Source organism: Vitis riparia, chromosome 10, assembly GCF_004353265.1.
Source record: "Vitis riparia cultivar Riparia Gloire de Montpellier isolate 1030 chromosome 10, EGFV_Vit.rip_1.0, whole genome shotgun sequence".
In the NCBI taxonomy this organism is placed as follows: Eukaryota; Viridiplantae; Streptophyta; class Magnoliopsida; order Vitales; family Vitaceae; genus Vitis; species Vitis riparia.
This window is the reverse complement of record NC_048440.1, coordinates 17,761,717-17,783,449: the sequence shown is the minus strand read 5'-3', so window position 1 is coordinate 17,783,449 and position 21,733 is coordinate 17,761,717. Positions and strand designations below refer to the sequence as shown.

Genomic DNA, 21,733 nt, shown 5'->3' with positions numbered 1-21,733 from the left:
ATCGGTTTCGATCAGGTTAGGGCACACTGTCCCATTGATCATGTCATTCCAGCTGCTGCACAGATATCCCATTCTCATGAATACCAAGAAGAATCCTGTTTGTATGAATGAATGTCCAAATTTGCTCTGCAAACAACAGAGGATATTGGCTTCATAACCTTATCTCTGAGGTCCATTCCCTCTTCAAATTTTGGTAAATCAAAGGCTCTATCAACACCTATCTTTCAAGACCAGGCGACCCTTCTTAGGAGGCACAACAAGACACACTTTGCCGCTCTGATATCTCAGAAAAGTCCAGTACTCATCTCTATTTTTTTTTTAAAAAAACAAAATCGCAAGGGGACAGTCAGTCTGTAACAAACACCAATGGTATAAAACCAAATTCCTTGGCCTTATGCCTGCCTCCCATGCCCACCTTGGTTGCATTTTTACACGTATTCCCCAAAACAAACGTTGGAGCTGCCACATGCATAACTGCCAAGCAACACTGACTGTACTACTTCAATTTTTCTTCAGTTACAACATTTGAGATATGCATGTGGTAAGCCTTAAGCACCCCTTCTAGTCTAATCCCTTGCCGGGGAAGTCTTCAAGTTTCGCCGGAAAATGTTGGCTGTTTTTGAGAAAGGGATTGGCAAGCCCCCGGAGGAGCTGAGTCTTCCTTCCATGGGGTTGCAGAACTCAAAAACCCGGCAAGAGATCGCAGAGACGCTCCGGGTGGCATGGCCAGAGGCGAACATGTACAGCCTCTCAAATGGGAACTTCCTGGCTTTGTCACATGAGGATGAAAGTCCAACACATCCAAGGTAATGAATTTTCTTTATTTCCTTTTCCTGCGTATCATGATTTCTTGTCTACTCTGTTTCTCCATGAAAAGATCACCCGAGTACTGAAAACTTCTAAATTTGTCGGACCTACCATTACAGGCAGGGATGTCTTCTACTTGATAGGCAGCCTCTCCCTGTTTGATCCTGCAATAACACAATAATAAGTCTGATTTTTCTTTTTCCAATTTTTTCATGTTTATAGAATAAAGTCTTTTCATTCATGATCATTCAGAACCTGATCATGACTAGACTGCTGTTTCAAATGTACTTGGTTGTAAAACCAGAAGAAAAAAGTGATCTAAATTGTCTAATATGGTATATGTAACAGGTCCATTGTGGTCGTGGACGATGTCTTCTGCATTTTCGTTGGGACGTTAGAGAACATCTGCGACCTAAGAAGGCACTATGGGCTTTCCAGGCAAGCAACAGAAGCCATGGTGGTGGTTGAAGCTTATAAAGTCCTGAGAGATCGTGCACCTTACCCTCCTGATCAAGTCATTAGAGATCTTGAAGGAAAATTTGCATTTATTCTCTTTGATGCTAAAGGTGGTACTCTTTTTACAGCCAGGGTGAGTTCATGACTGGAATAATTTCCAGGCCTTCTCTCAAGTAGCTTCAAGGAAGACTAACTTCTGTTTGATGATTTAGTTGGTATTTTTCAAATTCATGCTTGTTTTTAAGATGGGCTATAGTGGCCATTGGCACATTATCTCTAGTGAGAACTCTTTCAACCTCCAACATGACCTTCAAACCATCCTAAACCTGGCACCATGGTTGCTCTGCTGCTAGCTCTCTCAAGTTGGACTTAATAGGAGAAATTGCTTGAACCCCATCATATATTTGCAATTGTATCCTACTAATTGTTCTGCCAATGGTCTTAGGATCGCGATGGAAGCATAAATCTTCAATGGGGCATGGCGGGTGACGGATCACTGGTCTGCTCCGACAATCCCAAAATCATTACAGAGGCTTGTGGAAAAGCTTGTGCTCCTTTTCCTCCAGGTTAGATAAAGCTCAATTCTTTTTCCCTTTGGTGCTCTGTTTGTTTGCTGCTATCATTTTGGAACATTACTATAAAATTAGTGTGCCCTGTTTGAATCTTTTTAAGATCAGTGAATAGTGTTAAAATCAGTCCTCGCATTTGTTTCCCAGGCTGCATCTTCATGAATGGAAGTGGGCTAATGAGCTTTGATCACCCCCTTCACAAGGTAAGAGCAATTGCACGGGAAGATGATGATGGAAGCATTTCTGCCATTATTTTTCAGGTGGACTTGCTCACGAGACTACCCAGCATTCCACGCACTGGTAGTGCAGCAAACTGGGCTGATGCTGCCGTTGTTAATGAAGAATAAGGTGTTGAGGTTTTGACTTCAATGAGAATGGATTCTGGTCTAATCTTATATAATGAAAACTAAATAATGTGTTCATGGGTTCATGCTTTGCAGCTTGAGGAATGTGTTGGTTTCCCAAAGTGACATGAATCTGGATTGCAGAACTTTAATACAGTTTGTTGTGAACACAATGTTTATGGTATGTATTTATGTTTGGGAAACTTGCCTTATTACCTCGACCGAAAGCATGGCTGCAGGGCTACTCCCACCACCAACCACCCCAACCAGGAGGTGGCAGGAAACCACCACTTCCAGCGCTACAAAAGTTACCAGTTATAAATTTTGTCGTCCATATATTATTTTTTAATAAAATAATTTTACTTTTATTGATATTTGTTTATTAAAATTTTTATTCAAATTTATGTAAAATCTGACCAGAAATATTTTCATAAATTCTAATAATTTAATCCTCATATAGAGTACAGCCAAAAACATGAAAAAGCTCATAACTGTAAACATAGAGTTTGGTTGACAATTGTTTTAAAAAATAATTTAAAAAGTAATTTTTAATTTTTATAGAACAAAAGTTATTTTAAATTTATTTTTAAAATAATTTTTATTCTAATATTTTATTTTTAATTATTCTATATATTTATATAATTAATTTTAAAAACAACAAAAAATAACTAAAAAAAACATTTTTTTTAAACACTCAATTGTTTATTTTTAAAAATGAAAAACAGAGAATAATTTTTAATCACCCAAATATTTTCTGTATTTTTTTTTTGTTTCAAAAACAAAAAAAATTATTTTAAAAAACAATTACAAATGATCCCACACTTCTTCCATACGATTTCAAACTTCTTCCGTCAAGAGAAACGTGACCACGAAGTAGCTTTCATTCAAATTTATGTAAAATCTGATCAAAAATATTTTCATAAATTCTAATAATTTAATCCTCATAAAGAACAACCAAAAACATGAAAAAACTCATATAAGTAAACATAGAGTTTGGTTGACAAGTGTTTTAAAAAATAATTTGAAAAATAGTTTTTAAAAATTATTTTTTAATTTTTATAGAATAAAAATCACTTTAAAAACTTAAAATATTTTAAACTTATTTTTAAAAATAATTTTTATATCTAATATTTTATTTTTAATTATTCTATATATTTATATAATTAATTTTAAAAACAATAAAAAAATAACTAAAAAAACATGTTTTTTTAAACACTCAATTGTTTATTTTTAAAAATGAAAAACAGAGAATAATTTTTAATCACCCAAATATTTTCTGTATTTTTTTTTGTTTCGAATAACAAAAAAAATTATTTTAAAAAACAATTACAAACGATCCCAAACTTCTTCCATACGTTCCCAGACTTCTTCCGTCCAAGAGAAACGTGGCCACGAAGTAGCTGTCGCGTCGCAAACCTCGATCCTTTTTCTTTTTTTATTTGTATTTTAGCATATTGGGAATCAAAAGTAGAAGTGGGCCCCAGAATGCAGGAGTGGGTCCCATTGATATTTGTGGAAACCCATACCTCCAAATGGAGCAATGAGATTACGAGACTCCCCTCGAAAAGATAGAAATGGATTTCGAGTCAAATTTTCTTCATATCAAATTACTTTAATGTCCCTTCCACTAATCCTAAATATTTTAAACTAATTTAATTTAAAATAATAAAAAAATTAAATACAAATATTAAAAAATCAGGAATATTAAAAATAAATAAATTTTAGAATTCATTTGATAATATTTTAAAAAATAATTTTAATGTAACAAAATATGGAAAATACTTTTAACATTTTGAAAAGTGAATTTTTCCCAAAAAAAAAAACACTTTTTGATATGTGATTTTACTAAAAAAACACATGAAGTAAAAATATTGTTAGAAACATTTTTAATATTTTTCATTATAAGAGGACTTGAAATGAAATTATAAATATAATAACGGGTAAAAATAGAATTTTATTTAGTTCCCACTTAATATTTATAACAAAGCTAGCCCGTATCCCTGATAAAAAAAATTGTGATCATGTTTATTCCTTCTAATCGCTTTTTAATTAAAGCCGTCGGATTCGATCTGCAGGGACCGAAGCCCACAGACACGCTAAGCGTGTGGCCCAAGATTGACCAAATTAACCCTGAAATACCCCTACAATAACGAGACAACCCCTGGTCACGCGGCAAAGAAGGGCCAGCGGGAAGGTACGAAGAAAGAAATAAGACGCGAGGTGGTGAGTCTGGTGACTGGTTAGAGAGCGGAATTCACAATAATCAGTACCACAATTGGCAAAAAAGAATTCCGTTCCCTTTCTTTTTACGTACCCTACGTTCCATTCATATCTATATATATAAGGTAGAGAGGGACTACTTCATTTGTCTGCTCTCCAAACCCTCTGGTGCAAGTAAGCTCTTCCTCTCGATTTCTCAGATTCCAATCTGTTTGCATTTCCTTTTATGAATTTGGGATTAAATTTCTGTACTCCTCCACCTCCAAATTTCTGTTGTGTGTTATCACAACCGGTTTTTAGGAAGTTTCGCCGCCTCCTTTTTTTTTTTTTTTTAAAATTTAAATTGTAATCCCGGGTATGCATTTTGGGTTTGAGTGGGTCTGATCGCATGTGCTGTAATCTGATTGATCGGGGAGGTTTATGTGGAAATTCATGGGTTTGTCACATTCTGATGAATGATTGTAGGTTTTGGCACCGAGTTGAGCTTGTGGATTTTTATTTTTATTTCTTATTTTTTATTTTTATTACAATCGATGAAAAGAGGAAATGAAACCCATTATTAACATGGTCGTGGGTTTTGATAATGCTCCATTTTCATGGGCTTTAACATGGTGCAATGATGTTTTACGTATTGGAATCAATGGGTATTCATAGGGACAGTGGCAATGTCCTACTCTTCGCCTGGAGTTTTTTTCTTTTTGACAACCCTAATTTTTTTTTTCTTTATATTGATTATTTTTGCTAAAGTTATTTGCGGACCTTGAGGTATACCTCACCCATTGATCATGCTATCTGTCGTAGGGGTGATTTTATTTCATCATTTTTCTTTTGTTTTCTTGGTTCTTTTCATCTCACCACTTTGGCTCTTTACTGAGAAAACAATCCCTGTGTTTCTTTCTTGGAAAATTTGAGAGAAAGTAAATCAGAGAGGAAAAATAGAAAGAAAATAAAAATAGATTTAAAATCAATACATTATTTTTGCATTTCCTTTCAAACTCATTTCACTTGTTTTTCTGTTTCCATATAAAGATGAATTAAATTTGATTTTCTTTTATATTTGTCATGATAAATCAAACATGGGAAAACTTTTTTCTTTGCATTTTTTTCCTTTCTTTAGTACATTTCAAGAACCAAACATAGTCTAATTTGTTTGTTATGCCATATGCTTACCTATCTCCTTTGATTCTAAGATTCACCCCCTTGCTCACCTGAGAAAGAAAAAGGCATTGGTAATTTGAGGAGAGAGGTTGGCATATCTTCTTTGTTGTATCATCCGGTTGGGTTTGCATATGGGCAGTTATGCTATTTCTTTCATAACTATGTCTTTTTTAGTTTCCTTTCATATTGTAATGATCATGGTATTATTCAGTGATTGATGTGAAAATGCCTTAACATTGAAGCATTCTAGAATGGAAGTCTCTGCTTCAAGCATATCAGAATATGATGAGAGAAAGGCGTTGGAGGTTTTGCTTGATGCATTTGGTTCCACATTTTCCCTTCAAGAAATAGCTCATGCTTATTGTGAGGCAGGCCGAAATGCAGATTTGGCTGGTGAAATTCTATATGACATGAATGGAAGCACCTCCACCTCTACTATTCATGCATCCAATCAGGCTACTGCTACATGTAATAAGGAGGTGAAGGATGATCCATCTTCAGAGTGCTATAGTAATATTTCTGAACATCCATGTCCTGCAGATGGAAACCCCAAGGCTTCAAAGCCAAAAAGACGTCCTGTTTCAGTGGGCACTATTTCAGGTGTTATTGGTAAAAGTTATGCTAGATGCCCAGCTTCAGCAAATGAATCTTGTGTGGCAACCAAACCATTGAAACTGGATATGACAAACTTTCCTATGTTTGAATGTCAAGATAATGAAGATAAGTTTGATTCTGCGAAGGACGATCTTATGCACAAGGATATTGAGGATTTCATATTTAAAATGCTTGGACATGGGTTTCAGCTGGACAGGGGCCTGATTCAAGAAGTTCTTGGTAAATTTTCCTTGATGCCTTCGCTATCTAAACTATTGTTATTTGTCTGATTATGAATAAAGACGAAGCATATTTTTCCATTTTACTATGGTGGATGCAAATTAAACTGTTGATTGAATTAGATTATAGATCTTTTCTTCTTTATTATAATGTTAACAAAAAAAATCTTAGCACAGAGGTAGCCTCTTGAAGAAGTAAAATTACTATTCACACTCAAGCAAAAAATTCTATTTTGTTACTGAATCAATATATGTGTAGTCACGTGGACATAGTGCTATTATTTTTTCCACCTATCACAGTATGATACCTGTTTGTTTCTTTTATACTTCAGATGATTACTCTGGTTCTAAATTATGACTATATTGGTTTTAATTTCTTGATGAGGGATTTTGTTAGCATTCAGTGTGTGTATGCTAACAAAACCCCAAATAAAGAAATTAAAACCAATATGGTAATTATTTTTTTGCACTCATAGTATGTGTCCGTGGGTGGAGCAAATTTTGTTTTGGATTGTAATTTTAGCTCCTTGTTTGATTTCTTATATAGTCTATGAAAGGGCTAAGGTGCTAGTTTTTACTATCTTTGGTGCATTTTGTATACCTCCTGTACACAGAGAATGTGCCTCCTTTTCTTCTGGGTGCTTACTAACACAATTTTCTACAATCACTGATCAAGCATTTTATTGAATGTGCAGATAATTGTGGATACGACATTACAAAGGTATGTTAGGTTTCTTTGCTTTTGTTTCATAATTATTCCTTTCTTATGTTAGGGTATTATATTTATGTCAAAGACAAAACTCAAATTTAGTTTTCTTGAATGAAGTGTATATTGCTTTTATAGAGCTTACTTACAATCAGTTGATATATATTTGCCATGTATTATATAGCATGGGGATTTCTGGTTATAATTTTAGCTCAGGGGTTTGATAATTAAAAAGCCCTGTTTGTGAAAGGTTTTTCTATGGCAACTCAGGCCATGATGATTAAAGAGGGGCATGCATCTCTATAAAAGAGAAAGGGGAGGGGTTCCAAAAAAACCCCTCTGCAGGAGGACCAGGCCTCACAATTTAAGAAATTACTGGTCTTAAAAAATATGATGAGCGCTATCCTTGAATAAATAGGGAAGGAGGCGGGTGTGCCCATAGAAATGACAGGAGATTTCCAAAGAGAAAAATGAGAGTTCTTTCATGGAAAGTGACCATACAATAAAAGAAAGGAGAGGATTGCTCCAAGAGAAAAGGTTCTCTCTATGAGAATAAAATGTTGGGGAAAAAAAAGAAGAAGATTTAGTCCGAGCAGTTCAAATCATGGTCTAGGATCACACTTTTAAGACAATATATTCCAAACAAAGAGTTAGAAAAAGCAGGAGCATATTCAATCCCTCTATTTTTTTTTCTTTTCAGGGTTAGGATATGGAGGAGGGGGTAATTTATGTTTTCACCTTTGCATCTTTATATCTTCTACTATATATGCATCCTTATTCACCTGGATATGAGATCTGTTATTATTGGCATTCTCCACCTTAATCTGGGGATTTTTGGTGACCAAGTTTTTCTTGTTGCTATTGTGATCATTATTTGGCTTCAATCAAGACATGACATTGTTTGATTACTTCTGTTTATGACAATTAAGCATCTTTGACGAACATGGTTCAACTTTTTGGGTTGGTGTGTTTAATAAACTAATTCTTCAAAAAAAAATTTATGGTCTGCTTTTTCTAATGCTGCACTTTTACTGTCATTTTCTCAACTGCATTACATGTTGCAATATGGCATAAGGTAAACAATATTGCATTACAACATTTCTTTTTTATGATTCAGGGTATGGATAAACTACTTGATATGTCAGCAGCAACTTTGGATGAAACGAACAGTAATCTTCATGAATCCAGTCAAAAGGTTAGAATGACTGCCTAGATTTTAGGAACACGATAATCACTAAGATCTTCATGCTCTATCTTCTATAAGAAAGATATTAGAATGTGCCAAAGGGTACACTTTTGATTTGAATAAAATTTTAATTGCTAAAGAAAAGGGTATGCACCTCAATTTTGGTGTGCATTGGTAATATTCATTTTTTAACTGATTGATGACATCTGGAAATGACAACAATAATTTTTTATATGCTCATCTCAGTCAAATATTTATATCTGAAGTAGTTTTTTCTTCTCTATATTATTGCACAAAAGAAAAACAATTGTAGTCACCATATACTTGTTTAATTTTAGTGTGCAACAGAAATTCCTTTTTCATAGACTTTCCATTGGATTTATTATGAACTGTTTGTATCCTTATGAGGCTTTGTCTTATCAATATTTTGTGTTCTATTTCATAGAACGGCAAAGTGGTTGAATTATTTCTGTGGCATATTCTTTTGAAGGATATACAGAAGCACACATGCATGTACAGAGACATTTATGTTGCACTCATCCTTTCTCCAAATATCCAAGAAAGAAACAGAAAATCATTATCTTGTTCTTTTATTTTTTTTAAGGACTGGTAGGATTTTGGTTTGTGTTTGCATGTAAGAACATCAGAACATTACAACTGAAACTCATCTCTGCCCTGCCTCCTTCTCCTACACATATAGATCTAGGCGTCACTGTCTTGAGTTTTCCCACCTCATTTTATTTATCGTGATCTCGGTGACTTGCTTTTCAGAAAGCCTTTATTCCTTTATAGGAAAATTATGTTCTACATCCGCTTTATTTTTTTCTTTAGTCAATAACAGGTAGCTTGTTTTTATTTGGGAATGAATTTATTTCTAAAGGGAAAGTTCTGAAATATTCTGCAAAAATGTATCTCAGCTCAATTTTACATCAACTTTTCATCCTTTCTGTGTTGCTCTCTAATTACTTGATCCATGGATTTTTTATCTGGACAAATTGGTAAGAGATGCTTTGGTATTTCAGCCAAGATTTTATTTTTTATCTAAATTTTAGAAGAACCCCTCAAGATTAGGGAATAAATTTAGTGAAATTACTTTTGGAGTGTGTTTACATAAATGCTATGGTAACAATGACTCTCCTGAGTATTTAACTTATTTCTCTTGCCATACACATTTCTGCAAAATATTTACTACTCTTTAATCAAGTTATGGAAGTGTTAGGTATATGCAATTATGTGGTGTGGGTTCTTGTTAGATAGTAAATTCATGTTGAGTTGTTCCCTGGTTTGCTCCCTTCCTCTATACAACTGGAAACTATAGGCCTTAATAGGCCTGTTTTATTATTATAATAACTGATTTTTCTTTTCATTTGAGTTAATTTTTGTAGTTTACAGATTATCGTCCAAAATCAAGATCTCTTATGGGTCAAAGGAAGTCAGAATATATGACTGGTGACCGAAGGTATATTTCTTTGATCTGTCTTTTTTATTTCAATTGCTATTAACTCCATCAACTTAATAGTTTCTCCAGTTTTGTTCATGATGGGGATTAGGAATCAATTCATTCTCGTGATGTTTCATAGGTCATAGTTATTTTTTGGGAATTACAAAATCCCCCCTCTAAACTGTCACCAGTGTCTCAATTTAGTCCTTAAACCCTTTTTTTTTTTTAGCAATATCAACACTTAACTGCCCAAATATCAAATCAACCCTTTTGCTAAGCAATTTTGTTTAAAATGGATAGAAACTTGCACACATCATGTGCAATTCACATGCAATATACAAAACCTTCATGACGTGATCACGTTGAGTGTAATACGAGAGTTTCCATCCATTAATAACAAAATTGCTGATTGGTTCAGCATTTGGGTATAGTTCAAGGTTGACATTTCTTACCAAAAAATTTAGGGACTAAAATTGAGACATCAGTGAAAGTTTGAGGGGGGTCCCTTAATTTTTTCCTACATTCACATGGTAATTGAAACAGGATTTCGAATACAAAAGAACCAGAATTAACTGGGGAGAAAGAGAGACGAAATCTGCAGAAGGAAGTTTTGGCTGCTTTGTTTACCACTTCTGAGAGGCCTGAGGAGTTGCCTGCAAGAACAGCTAAACCCAGGCCAGTGAGAAAATCTAGAGTAGCAGGAAACCTGGTGCTAGAACCTTTTAAGGATGTTGAAGAGTACAAGATTGATGACTTGTTTTCTAAGCAAATGTATGAGGACGGTAAGCACTCTGTTCCATATCTTTTATCTTTATGGAAAGCTTCATTCCTAATATCCATATGGAGCTTAAATAAGACATGGAAAACTCGGCAATTGCTATTTCAGGAAATAGGAAACTGATGCTGAAATTATAGCTTCTACTGGCAATTGACCTTTCATTTAAAGACTGTAGCTTGATATACATTATTAATCCTATTCCTCATCTTCTTAATCCTTAGGGCTCATGGAAATGTAACAAGGTATTAGAGCTTCATTTTCTGGGTTTTGGTTCATAACTTTTTGAAAGCGTATATTTTTTCCCAATGTTTGCCTCTTGTTTGCCTGCCTATCCTCTAGCAGGAGGGGGCTACACAGGGTGTGAATATTGGCTTGGTTATTGGTCCATTCTCCACTAGCTTAAGCTTTTAATGTAAGGGTGGTAATATAATAGAGAGAATGTGCCAAGATTTGGTGATTTGTCCAATTTTGTTTTAGAACTTTTGGTGGGTTATCTTTTAAATTATATGAAGGTGCATGGCCTAGGCCCGCTGACATTTGGGCCACCCTGGATTATGTGGCAAACTTAAACTGGTCCAAGGCCTGGCTTTGAGGCAAATGTCCTGCAGTAAGCCCTCCCAAGAGTTAAGATCTCTACCTCAATAGTCAAACCCTCGCCTGTTGGTTTAGAGAGGACTCTCAATACCATGCCATGGTGATCCCTAATCATACCTCCAATTCCAAGTTGGCTTGTGTTACCTAGTAGAGTGCACCCATCAAAGTTCAACTTAATTGAACCCATTGGAGGTGGTATGATCTAACAACAATGGGTATGATATATCTAGGAAAGAAAAGTTCTATGAACATTTCTTCTTGTGTCATGGAAGGAAATAATATGGTAGTTGCTTGTTCATCCATTGTCACATTGCAGAGGGTAATTTACTGATTATTGCATCAGTCTGTAAAGGACTGGTGAATCTTTGGGAGTTTAAATTTTTTCTGGAAAAAAAAAAAAATTCTAGTTCTCTCATCTGAACCTATAAATAACATTTGAGACAAGAACTAGGATAGATGATGGCTCAAGTTGCTTTTAGATATCACATGTTTTTGTTTCTCTAGCATTTATTCATTTGCTTTGTCCTTTTTTTCATGGAATTTGATACCAAAAGCAGATGGGGAGGAAGATGACAGCTACCAGGACCTTCGTCAAGCAGTGAAGGAGTACAGAACTACAATGAAAGAATATTACAAAGCTGTATGCCACTTTTTATCAAAAATTTCCATGCCTTGTTTTGCTTGTTCAGAGTATTTTATACATTTTCAAAGATGCGTTATAGACAGTTTTATTGGCTTCAAATTTAGAATCTAGTGAGTAAGGATATTGGTTCCAATTTCCATGGCAGGCTGTCAATGCATTTGCCAATGGAGATCATGTTAAAGCAGACAAACTGCTAGAAAAGGTAAAATTTCTGCATTTCCCCCCTTCTATTAGGTGTTTGGTTTCTGCATTTTTCCCATTGCTGTCTCTAAGGAGTGAAAGTGGTTGAATGAGCATTTTTCAAGTTAACCAATAATGGTTGATGTATTTTCTCTATTGCAACAACCATGGTCTCTTGTGAATGGATTAACTTTCAATCTTCTCTGTATTTAGACTTGTAGGTTTAACAAATTCTGAGTAGAGAAGTAAAATCCCAGTACCATTTCCAATTTTCTGTTCTATTTGACACGATAGAAGAGTCAAGTTGTTTGTCAATGTTGTGCTGAGATTTTGAAATAGACTCTTGAGGTATTAGGCACTGATGCAATATGTGTATAGACACCAAGAAACTTGATACTGCTACTACATGGTCTGACAGTTTATTGTATAGAATGGAGATGGTACATTTTCGACAATTTAGTGAGGCTTGTAAGAATAAAGACAAGGTTCACTTATTTTTCTTACATATGATTTCACATAACAAAAGATGAAATCAGTAGTAGCAGCATAATGGCTAAGACAATTTGGTTTCAAATCTTAGAATTGGCCTTCTTAAACAAATGTAATTATTGTTATCTATGGCAGGGACATTTTTTTCACAATAAGGCTTGTGAAGCAGATGAAGAATCTGCACGAAAGATCTTTGAAACTAGGTCAGCGTCTCTTTCTTTGATGTGGTGTAACAGTTAAATGTATTCTTTGAGGGGGGTTAGGGAATGATGTAAATTTGACCTTTTCTTGACACGAGTTTTGTTTATTGAAAGAAATGTGGAAACAGAAGATGAAATGTCGCTTGACTTGCATGCTCATGATGCCAAGGAGGCAATACTGATTCTAAAGAGTCATCTCTCTTCACTTTCTGGCATCCCATGTAAGTGTTATTCTCATACTTTTAATTTGTTCTTGAATTCATTTACTTATTTGATCTGTGTCATCTTGTCCATCAGCTATTAAGTTCCTCAAGGTTATCATGGAGACTGGCGAGGAAAACATTTCAAAAGGAGGGGCTCGTAAGCGACTGGTAAGGCTGGTTGATTGATCAAATTCAGTTGCAAAGCAGTTTATTCCTATTTAGAAATTTATGGGCCTGACATTCATTCATTTAACTTCAAAAGAGTTCCTTAACATGAAAATTTGAAATAGCATTTCAAAAATTACTTTCACATCCCTTGTTTCTTTCTTGGGGGTGGTGGTGTAGAATCAAATAGAATTGAGATTTCAAGTTTATCATATTGACCCAAGTTTGCTGTCGGGCCTTAATGGATTGGTATACGTTTGAGAATGGCCTGTTCCACAACTTTCCCCTTGTATCAGCTCTGCTACTAGATTTTTCCTACTCCTAGAAAACCTGTTTCTTATGGGCAGGCTAATCCTGAACAATTTTAAGCTTTCTATTTTTAGCATGAGAAGGTAGATCTTTTCTAGGAGCCAAATGCTATTAGTTAATGGCGGGCCTCAATTCAAACCCTTTGTGTTAAATATATATGCTAATGCACAAATCATTCATAAGCTTTCATTTCTCATTCACAGGCCTTTGTTAAGTAAGCCGATCATAGAATTAAATTATCGGTTTTATATTGGCATTTGCACAGATTATGAAGCTATTGGAGAAGCATTCCATTAAGTGGACCGAAGGGAGCAATGCTGGAATAATATTGATCCGGGTGGATGAAATCAATCCTCAACGGCTGAGTTTTGCCAGAAAGTAACAGAATCAGCCCTCCTCTATAAACTACTCGTTGTGGGTGGCATGGGATTTTTATTATTTTGTTCTCTATGCCATAAGCTTTGAAGCTTTGCAATGTCATATCACACCTTATCATTCTCATTCTCCATTTTGGTATTCCGTATCCAGGATTTTCATACCTTGGTAATTGTAATTCTTGAAATCAGGGATGATAAAGAGAATTTCCGAATCAAAAACTTTCGTTTGAATGGACATTGATATTTCTCTTCATGTAGTTGTTTGGGCTTCTCCTTAGCTTACACAAGCTTTAGACTAGGTGACATGCCAAATGATCCCACCGTGAGAAAATAGATGACTTTTTGCTTTTAACTTTAATTGGAAATTAAAATTAAAAATAATAAGTCACAATTTTTTTTTAAGGATAATGTTGTTGTTATTTTTTATTTTTAAAATTTTTATTTGATTTTTTTATTATTTTTATTTTAAAAAAACAAAGAGGATATATGTTCATAAATTTACAAATTTAAACCTTCATTTTTTTCAATTTAAAAAAAACAATATATTTTTGAAAAAAATAATTTCATTTTTTCTTTTTATAAAAAAAATCACTGCCCTTTTAATCAATTAATTTTAAATTTATTTATTTATTATTTTCAGAAATTGAAAAAGGTGGTGAGTCCAGACATTTCCGGACCCGACATTCAGAAAGCGGATGTGGAGCGTGACGACTTAAAGACGTCGACTCCCTGTGATTCTAATTCCTCAGGGACCGCCTACAGCCCCTTTTCCTTCACAAATTCTTCTCTATCTCTTTCTCTCTCTCTCTCTCATTCCCACAGAACCCCTGTTTTCTTTCTAATCTGTATTTCGGGTTCTGAAAGTAAGCATTCATACAGAGAAAGAGAAACCATGGGTGGGTCCGTAAAAGATGTAGAATCAAAGGAAGAGCTGGATAACGTGGTTCGCCAAGGTGCTCCCGTTATCCTCCACTTCTGGGCCTCCTGGTGTGAAGCTTCCAAGCATATGGATCAAGTCTTCTCCCATCTCTCCACCGACTTCCCTCACGCCGTTTTCTTCAGGGTTTGTTCTCTCTTTCACTCTCTCTCTTTATCTATGTTTTCACTATATTTCTTATTCAAAAAATTTCTAGGTTTATTTTGTTCAACTTTGGGGGAACATTGGAGTCATATTAGAATTCGCTGAAAATTTACTAGGGTTTACTTGAAACTTGGTCTAGAGATTTTTGTTTTTTTGGCAGATTTAAGGCTTCGATAACAAGGATACGTGATTCATTTTTTGTTTTTAATACATGAAATCCATCTGGTTAATTAAGTTGTTAAGAATGGGCTTATCCCAAAAGGGGGAATTGGGGGAATGATTTTTCATTTTCATTTTTGTTTTGTTGGTGATTTGAATTTAATTTACTATTCCTTTAGCTGTATTTGCTTTCAATATTACACAATGACAAGTTCATGTGAGATCGTATATTATTAGTCAGGTGTGACATTGCAAGTACATTCTGCCTTTCCCTTGGGTCCTCTACTAAAATCTTCCTTGTTTAATGGTGTGTGTTCTAAATTTTGCATTTGGGATTTCTCAATGTTCTGGTGCTGCGTTCTAGCTATTTCACGATCAATGAGCTACAAGAAGATCAGGCTTTACAAGATTCTCGAGTGTGGTGCTGCATATGGGGCGAGTTGTTTTATTATAGCCTGATTCTGCTTGGAACATTCTATTCTTTAATTTTTAAAATTATTGGTATTATGATGAAGTTGAAAGTGAAAATGTCCCTGCCAAATGGGAAGTGAAGTAGGGTACTACTACATGATTCTCAGGATGGGAAATGAGAAATTGGATGAATGCATTTATAATTTGAAAAACATGGATTTAAATTCTTGAAACATGTGACTTTAACATGAGGGTCCCTGCAAGAAGAATGGGGGTGGGTTGTTGTGGAGGGAGGGAATGATGCAATGAGTTGTAAATTATTATTCATCTTTAATGTATCATATCAAAGCTTCATCTGGCAGGAAAGTTCGTTGATTGTGGTATCAAAGTTAGTTCTTTTTCCCCCTTTTTCGTGTTTGAATCTGAAAAATTGGTGTTTGATCATAACAAAATGGGTTATCCATCGTCCAGCTCTTTTTCTAATCTTTATTTGTACCTTTTTGTGTTTTATGTTAGTTTCATCTAAAGCTTGTGCTTGATTATAATTTGCTATTATCATTGATTATGAGCTCTGAGTCTAAGTGATGCCCACATTGTGATGTTATGGGGTCTCTTCTGATATTTTCATTTTTGGTGATGCTTGAGAGAACTCATGTTTCTTTGTTCATAATATTGTAGGTTGAAGCTGAAGAGCAACCTGTGATTTCTGAGGCTTATTCAGTTTCTGCTGTGCCATATTTTGTCTTCTTTAAGGCAAGTTAGTAAAATATCCTCATTACTAGATCTTTTTTCAGTTTAACTATATGGTTATCAATGTACTGTTCAATGGCTAACAGAAAGATCTAAAACAATGGGGGAAACAAAGCATGTGAGGAGTCTCCCCATGATAACCATTAGTCTAAGACTAAGTCCTGGGACCATGATCTAAAGAAATACTCACTCTAGATTTGAAAATCTTCCTACACCCTTTCCAATAGCAGTCAGAAAGTCCACCTTGTAAGGCTTCCTTGCTTCCCTCACATACGAATCCTCCTCCAACTCCTCATACTCTCTTTCAATGACACTTTTCCATGAACTGTTTCTCTCTCCTTTGAACCCTGAAGCAGTGGACCTCTCGAGTAAAGATTTGTTAAGAATTGATACCCTTCTAATGCCTAAACCAGCCCTTGGCTTTCTTAACACAAACAATTTTCCATTTGACCAGGGAATCTTCCTTTTCTCAGTTTCTCTTCCCTAGATAAGATTTCTTAAGAGTCTTATCCGACCTGTTTCTGACTTTTTGGGTTCTTAAAATGGGACTTAAAATAAAACAGGAGACTAGGGAGAAGCCTTTTTTATGAGTGTAAGTCTACCATGTTTGAACAGATACTATCTATTCCAAGAGGCTACTCTCTTCCTTAACTCTATCTCATTAAGATCCTGCAATGAGGTGGACTTGTAGAATGCCCATAAATTCAAACCTAAGTCCATAGTATGTATGGTTCCCACTTTGCACCTAAAGCCTAGTGCCAAACTCTCCATATGCTCCACTCTTCCTGCTAGAGCAATCAATTTAAGCCTTGGAACTATTTTGAAACAAAGAGGAACCTATCTCGGATAAAGTTGCTACTCAGTATTAGACTCATAGGACAGCTGAGAATTATCATGAAAACAAATATGAAAGATCCTATCCTGTTGACTCCTCTGCCTTTCACTTTAAAGGTACTGACAAACCTCCCTTTCATCACCCTCAATAAAAAGCAGCTCAGCATCTCCATCAGCTGGGGGAATATATAATGCAAAAGTGGGTCCTACTTCAGCTTCCTCAAGCTTTTAAAAAAACTGGTAGGGTCCTCATTGATTAAAACTGAGAATGGAACCATGCAGGTGTAAAATTAATCCAGCCCATCCATTTTTTTCGGAACCCCATATATCTCATCATAGAAAAGAAAAAGTCTCAATTCACATGATCATAAGCTTTTTCTGTGTCTAGCTTGCCCACCATCCCGTGAAGCTTTTGATTTTAAAACTGATGACTTCATTGGCAATGAGGGCTGCTTTGAGAATCTATCTATTCCACAGAAGCATGCTATGACTCAAATCACCTTTTCAATAACCTTCTTAGCCCGTTCACTAGAATTTTTGACCTAGAGTTTTACAAACCATCCACCTAATGTGCCTGCAATCTTTGATGTCCTCCACACCTCCCTTCTTAGGCACCAATGCCAAGAAGGTAGCATTTAAGCTCCTCTCAAATGTTCCAGACCTATGGAAATCTTTTAAAAACCAGAATACACAACCTTGAACTGTAGATCCAAAACTTAGAAATAAAACCATGGTGAACCTATCTGGTCCCAAGCTTTATCCCTGTCTAAATCAAGTAATGCTGCTGGCAGCTCTTCTTCATTGAAAGGATCCTCTAGACCCACTCTATCCTCCTCCACCAGCTGTTTGGAAAGCACCATTCCTACACCAGGGTGATGGTCCTCTTTGTTTGAAGGAAGCCATTGGGAATATCCAGAAATCCATCTCCTCAATTCTGACCCCTTCAATAATTGATTCCAGTCCATTCTCAACCTGCAGATGAAATGTCCCCCCCCTCTCTACCTGGATCGTCTATCTTGATGAAATTTCATCAATTTCTTCGAAGAGCTTATGATCTTGAATAGAGGAATTTGCAGCCACCCAGTCATCCACCAGCAGCTTGCCCTCTCTTCTTTCAAATATCAATACCTGATTTGCTCTTAGGCACAAGCATTCTAAATGGCAACATTACCAAACATTTTTCTGTTCCACTTTTTCAAAAAGCAACCTCAGCATGCTAGCTAAGACCAAAGCTTGGTGATCCCATAACAGCAGAACTCTCCTGCCATTATGAAAGAGTCAGTAGTTGATATTTCATTTTTTATTAAAAAAAATGCATTTGGTTATTGGGGTTTTTGACTTTCAATGCATTCTTGGAGAAGTATTTTGTTACCTGTGACAATTACAACAAAGACTTGTAAAAGAAATTTAGTGCAATTCAATCTATATAAAAATCATACATAGGTCAAGTATACTTGGAAAAGATGCTATCACTTCCATTGGTATTTAGTTAGATGCATTGAAGATTTTTGTGTTGCTTGTCAAGCTGTTGAGAAGTAGTGGAACAAGAATACTTCGATGTGGTTTTTTCTTTTATTTTGAAAAAGTCTTTAAACATGTCAAGTTCAGTGTATGGTATTTAATATCATTACTGATAATTAAAATCTTAGTGCTAATCATTAGGGAAACCATAGTGATTATTAGATGCTTCTATTTTTCATAGTTTTCCTACCTAATACTGATAAAATTCTTTGGGCTTCCACTCTTTTGCATTATGAGGAAGCCTTAGGTTGGTGATGCATTTTTTAGGAGGAGAAAAAGAACTGTCTTTCGTTTGTGGAGTTAAAAACCTTCTAAGCGCTTGTGTTGATACATGACAATTACAAGAATGACCAGTGACACTCATTCTTGACAATTCAATTAAGTGAACCAATGTGAAATGAGTCATGTGTACTTAGTAAAGATACTACCACCTTTATCATTATTGCCACCACAAAAAATTCTCCCATCCCAAGTGCCACTTGTTGCCAACCCCATCACCATGAATGCAGTTGCACTGCTGCTGCCACAGCAGCCACCAGTTGGCATGGGTGCCACCATATCACCTCCTCATCACCACAGAGCGCTTTTCAGCAGAGCTGAATCAATCAAATTCCTATCGCTCTTGAGTAGAGTATGTGCCTTGGTGTGGGTTTTCCATCAAGGTAGCACTGGTATTGGTTGAGGACCACAAAAAACTGTCCATAGGAAGAAGTACCTGATTTTTAGCAAGACTGTTGCTGAAACAGTACCAACTTCTGTGGTTTATTGTTAAAAGGCATAAGGATTGTACTAGTACCATCATGTGCAGGTTCTAACAATTTAGCAATGTTTGAAATTATTTACAGAAAGAGCATGAATATAGCTTACAATATATGTGTGCTCATTTTTAAACATTATGTGGGACTTCTATTGTTATGCTGCAGACAACTACTTTTTGCAGTTTATATGTTTCTCAGTTTTTTTATTGGCTTTTGGGTATGACTGCAAGTGCAATTTCTTTAACACCCCCCTCTTCCCCCTCTTTCTAAAAGGTCTCTCACTCTCTCTTTTCTCTTTCTCTCTCTCTCTCTCTCTCTCACACACACACACACACACAACTCTTACTGTCACTGTAAATCCTAGTATTGAAGTTTCCTTTTGTTCTTTATTTTTCTTTTTTTCTTTTTGCAGGATGGTAAGACTGTTGATACAATGGAGGGTGCAGATCCATCTAGTTTGGCCAACAAAGTTGCTAAAGTTGCTGGGTCAATTAACCCTGGGGAAGCTGCAGCCCCTGCCAGCCTTGGGATGGCTGCTGGGCCCACTGTCCTTGAAACAGTCAAAGAGTTTGCCAAAGAAAATGGTGCTTCCCAAGTGGAAAGTCAATTGCCATCAGGTCTGAGTGATACACTAAAAATACGTCTCCAGAAGGTAATCGAGACACAACCAGTCATGCTTTTCATGAAAGGAAGCCCAGAAGAGCCCAAGTGTGGATTTAGCCGAAAAGTTGTTGAAATTTTGAGGGAAGAGAAGGTCAAATTTGGGAGCTTTGATATTCTGCTGGACACTGAGGTACGCGAGGGGTTGAAGAAGTTCTCCAACTGGCCAACATTTCCTCAGCTCTACTGCAAGGGAGAGCTTCTTGGCGGGTGTGATATAGCAATAGCAATGCATGAGAGTGGTGAATTGAAAGAGGTTTTCAGAGATCATGGGATTGAAACTTCTGACTTGAACGAGGCAAAAGAAACTGAACCTGGAAGTGGCAAGGGTGGCATCTCTGAGTCCACTGGCTTGAGTGTGACCTTAACCTCCAGGCTTGAAAGTTTGATCAATTCAAGCCCAGTTATCCTGTTTATGAAGGGAAAACCAGATGAACCTAGGTGTGGTTTCAGCCGAAAGGTGGTTGAAATTCTTCAACAAGAGAAGGTGGATTTCGGGAGCTTTGACATTCTTTCTGATGATGAAGTTCGGCAAGGGCTCAAAGTTCACTCAAACTGGTCCAGTTACCCTCAGCTTTACATAAAGGGTGAACTTATTGGTGGATCAGACATTGTATTAGAGATGCAGAAAAGTGGGGAGCTTGCGAGGGTTTTAGCTGAGAAAGGGATTACTCAGAAAGAGACTCTTGAGGACCGTGTAAGGAATTTAATAAATTCTTCACCGACGATGCTCTTTATGAAGGGTACCCCTGATGCTCCCAAGTGTGGTTTCAGCTCTAAGGTTGTGGATGCTTTGAGGGCAGAAAATGTGAGTTTTGGCTCCTTCGATATTCTAACTGATGAGGAGGTAAGACAGGGTTTAAAGGTCTTCTCAAACTGGCCAACATTTCCACAGCTTTATTACAAGGGTGAGTTGATAGGAGGTTGTGATATCATAATGGAGTTGCGAAACAATGGAGAGCTCAAATCTACCCTATCTGAGTAGAATGGTGTGATTTTGTCAAATAATGCTGAACAGATCTCAACTCCAGCATTAAGCAGTGGGCGTGTTTTAACTTTTATTATGAACATTGGCAACTCTCTTGTGAGTTTCTGGTAAATGTTAAATGTCTGCAAACCTTGAATCTCTTATGATACTTTTAGGTCATATCATCATGAAGGTGGATGGTTGCTGCCCGGTTCATAAATGGGACCCGACCTGGTGCTCCATGAGATTCAAAGGGGGGGCATATGAGCTGTATTTTGACATCACATGGTTCTTCACTTTCACGGTTGCTTCTTTTTTTTTTTTTTCTTCTTACATTTACCTTGTTATTACATTATTGTTTTGTTTTTCATTTTTATTTTAGTGGGCGACTTGCTGTGATAATGTTTCAAGTGTGAACTATAACATTGTCTAGACCTTTAAATATTGCTATGAAAAGACAAAACACACACTCACAATAGAATGGTGCTTGAGGTCCCATCAGATAATACGGGGGAGGATGGTATTGTACCTTGTTTGGAGAATGTTAGCATCATCACATATTAGGGCATCATTTTGAAACGGGGTTGCCTTTTTCCAGATTTTCTCTACATGGCAATCAATTCAAACCACAAGAAGTTACTAGGTTAAAACCCAATATTAGCCAATTCTTGGTTATGCAAACCCAATATTCATGTAGCTAGTTGAGGTAGAGCTGATTGACCTTCATTTTCATGTATCTTTAGTTTGCAAAGAAGATGACATTTCTAGATAATGGTCGTCACTCGTCAGTGGATCCATGCTTCCTTTGTAAACTTAGGTAATCACATTCTCCTCTATTTTTCCAAGATTCTATGACAGTCGTTGTTCTCTTTCTTCATCATGGTTTGGGTTCTTTGCAAATGATTAAAGGTACTTTGTTAAGCTGGCATAACTT

The 21,733-nt window shown here is 36.0% G+C and overlaps 3 protein-coding genes across 5 annotated transcripts; all 3 read left to right on the top strand.

Annotated features, from left to right (window-relative positions):
• The first annotated feature begins 78 nt into the window (after window positions 1-78).
• LOC117924217 (stem-specific protein TSJT1-like) lies at window positions 79-2,379 on the top strand. The gene is made up of 4 exons (XM_034842804.1): window positions 79-806; window positions 1,156-1,396; window positions 1,709-1,829; window positions 1,980-2,379. The coding sequence occupies exons 1-4, from the start codon at window positions 607-609 to the stop codon at window positions 2,177-2,179; spliced, it is 762 nt and encodes a 253-aa protein (XP_034698695.1). The 5' UTR covers window positions 79-606; the 3' UTR covers window positions 2,180-2,379.
• A 2,014-nt stretch (window positions 2,380-4,393) lies between these two features.
• Window positions 4,394-13,911, top strand: LOC117923935 (putative nuclear RNA export factor SDE5). Of its 3 annotated transcripts, none has more exons than XM_034842438.1 (12): window positions 4,394-4,570; window positions 5,797-6,388; window positions 7,083-7,108; window positions 8,211-8,288; window positions 9,665-9,738; window positions 10,264-10,502; window positions 11,647-11,732; window positions 11,881-11,937; window positions 12,540-12,607; window positions 12,719-12,825; window positions 12,902-12,975; window positions 13,547-13,911. In XM_034842438.1, exons 2-12 carry the CDS (start codon window positions 5,806-5,808, stop codon window positions 13,661-13,663), a joined length of 1,509 nt encoding a protein of 502 aa, XP_034698329.1. In that variant the 5' UTR covers window positions 4,394-4,570; window positions 5,797-5,805; the 3' UTR covers window positions 13,664-13,911. The 3 variants fall into 3 exon arrangements, with proteins under 3 accessions (XP_034698329.1, XP_034698330.1, XP_034698331.1); XM_034842439.1 differs by having other exon boundaries at window positions 5,766-6,388; XM_034842440.1 differs by having other exon boundaries at window positions 4,396-4,570; window positions 11,650-11,732.
• Window positions 13,912-14,347: 436 nt separating this feature from the next.
• On the top strand, window positions 14,348-21,272 carry LOC117923629 (monothiol glutaredoxin-S17). The gene is made up of 3 exons (XM_034842018.1): window positions 14,348-14,721; window positions 15,988-16,062; window positions 19,585-21,272. Exons 1-3 carry the CDS (start codon window positions 14,551-14,553, stop codon window positions 20,815-20,817), a joined length of 1,479 nt encoding a protein of 492 aa, XP_034697909.1. The 5' UTR covers window positions 14,348-14,550; the 3' UTR covers window positions 20,818-21,272.
• The last annotated feature ends 461 nt before the right edge of the window (window positions 21,273-21,733 follow it).

Excerpts from the sequence above, each read along its gene's own strand:
- LOC117924217 (XM_034842804.1), top strand. The coding sequence starts at position 607 with ATGTTGGCTGTTTTTGAGAAAGGGATTGGCAAGCCCCCGGAGGAGCTG. Across the intron at positions 1,397-1,708 it reads GTACTCTTTTTACAGCCAGG|GATCGCGATGGAAGCATAAA; the intron begins GTGAGTTCATGA and ends CAATGGTCTTAG. Across the intron at positions 1,830-1,979 it reads TTGTGCTCCTTTTCCTCCAG|GCTGCATCTTCATGAATGGA; the intron begins GTTAGATAAAGC and ends TTTGTTTCCCAG.
- LOC117923935 (XM_034842438.1), top strand. The coding sequence starts at position 5,806 with ATGGAAGTCTCTGCTTCAAGCATATCAGAATATGATGAGAGAAAGGCG. Across the intron at positions 11,733-11,880 it reads TGAAAGAATATTACAAAGCT|GCTGTCAATGCATTTGCCAA; the intron begins GTATGCCACTTT and ends TTTCCATGGCAG. Across the intron at positions 12,976-13,546 it reads GAGGGGCTCGTAAGCGACTG|ATTATGAAGCTATTGGAGAA; the intron begins GTAAGGCTGGTT and ends GCATTTGCACAG.
- LOC117923629 (XM_034842018.1), top strand. The coding sequence starts at position 14,551 with ATGGGTGGGTCCGTAAAAGATGTAGAATCAAAGGAAGAGCTGGATAAC. Across the intron at positions 14,722-15,987 it reads CTCACGCCGTTTTCTTCAGG|GTTGAAGCTGAAGAGCAACC; the intron begins GTTTGTTCTCTC and ends ATAATATTGTAG. Across the intron at positions 16,063-19,584 it reads CATATTTTGTCTTCTTTAAG|GATGGTAAGACTGTTGATAC; the intron begins GCAAGTTAGTAA and ends TTCTTTTTGCAG.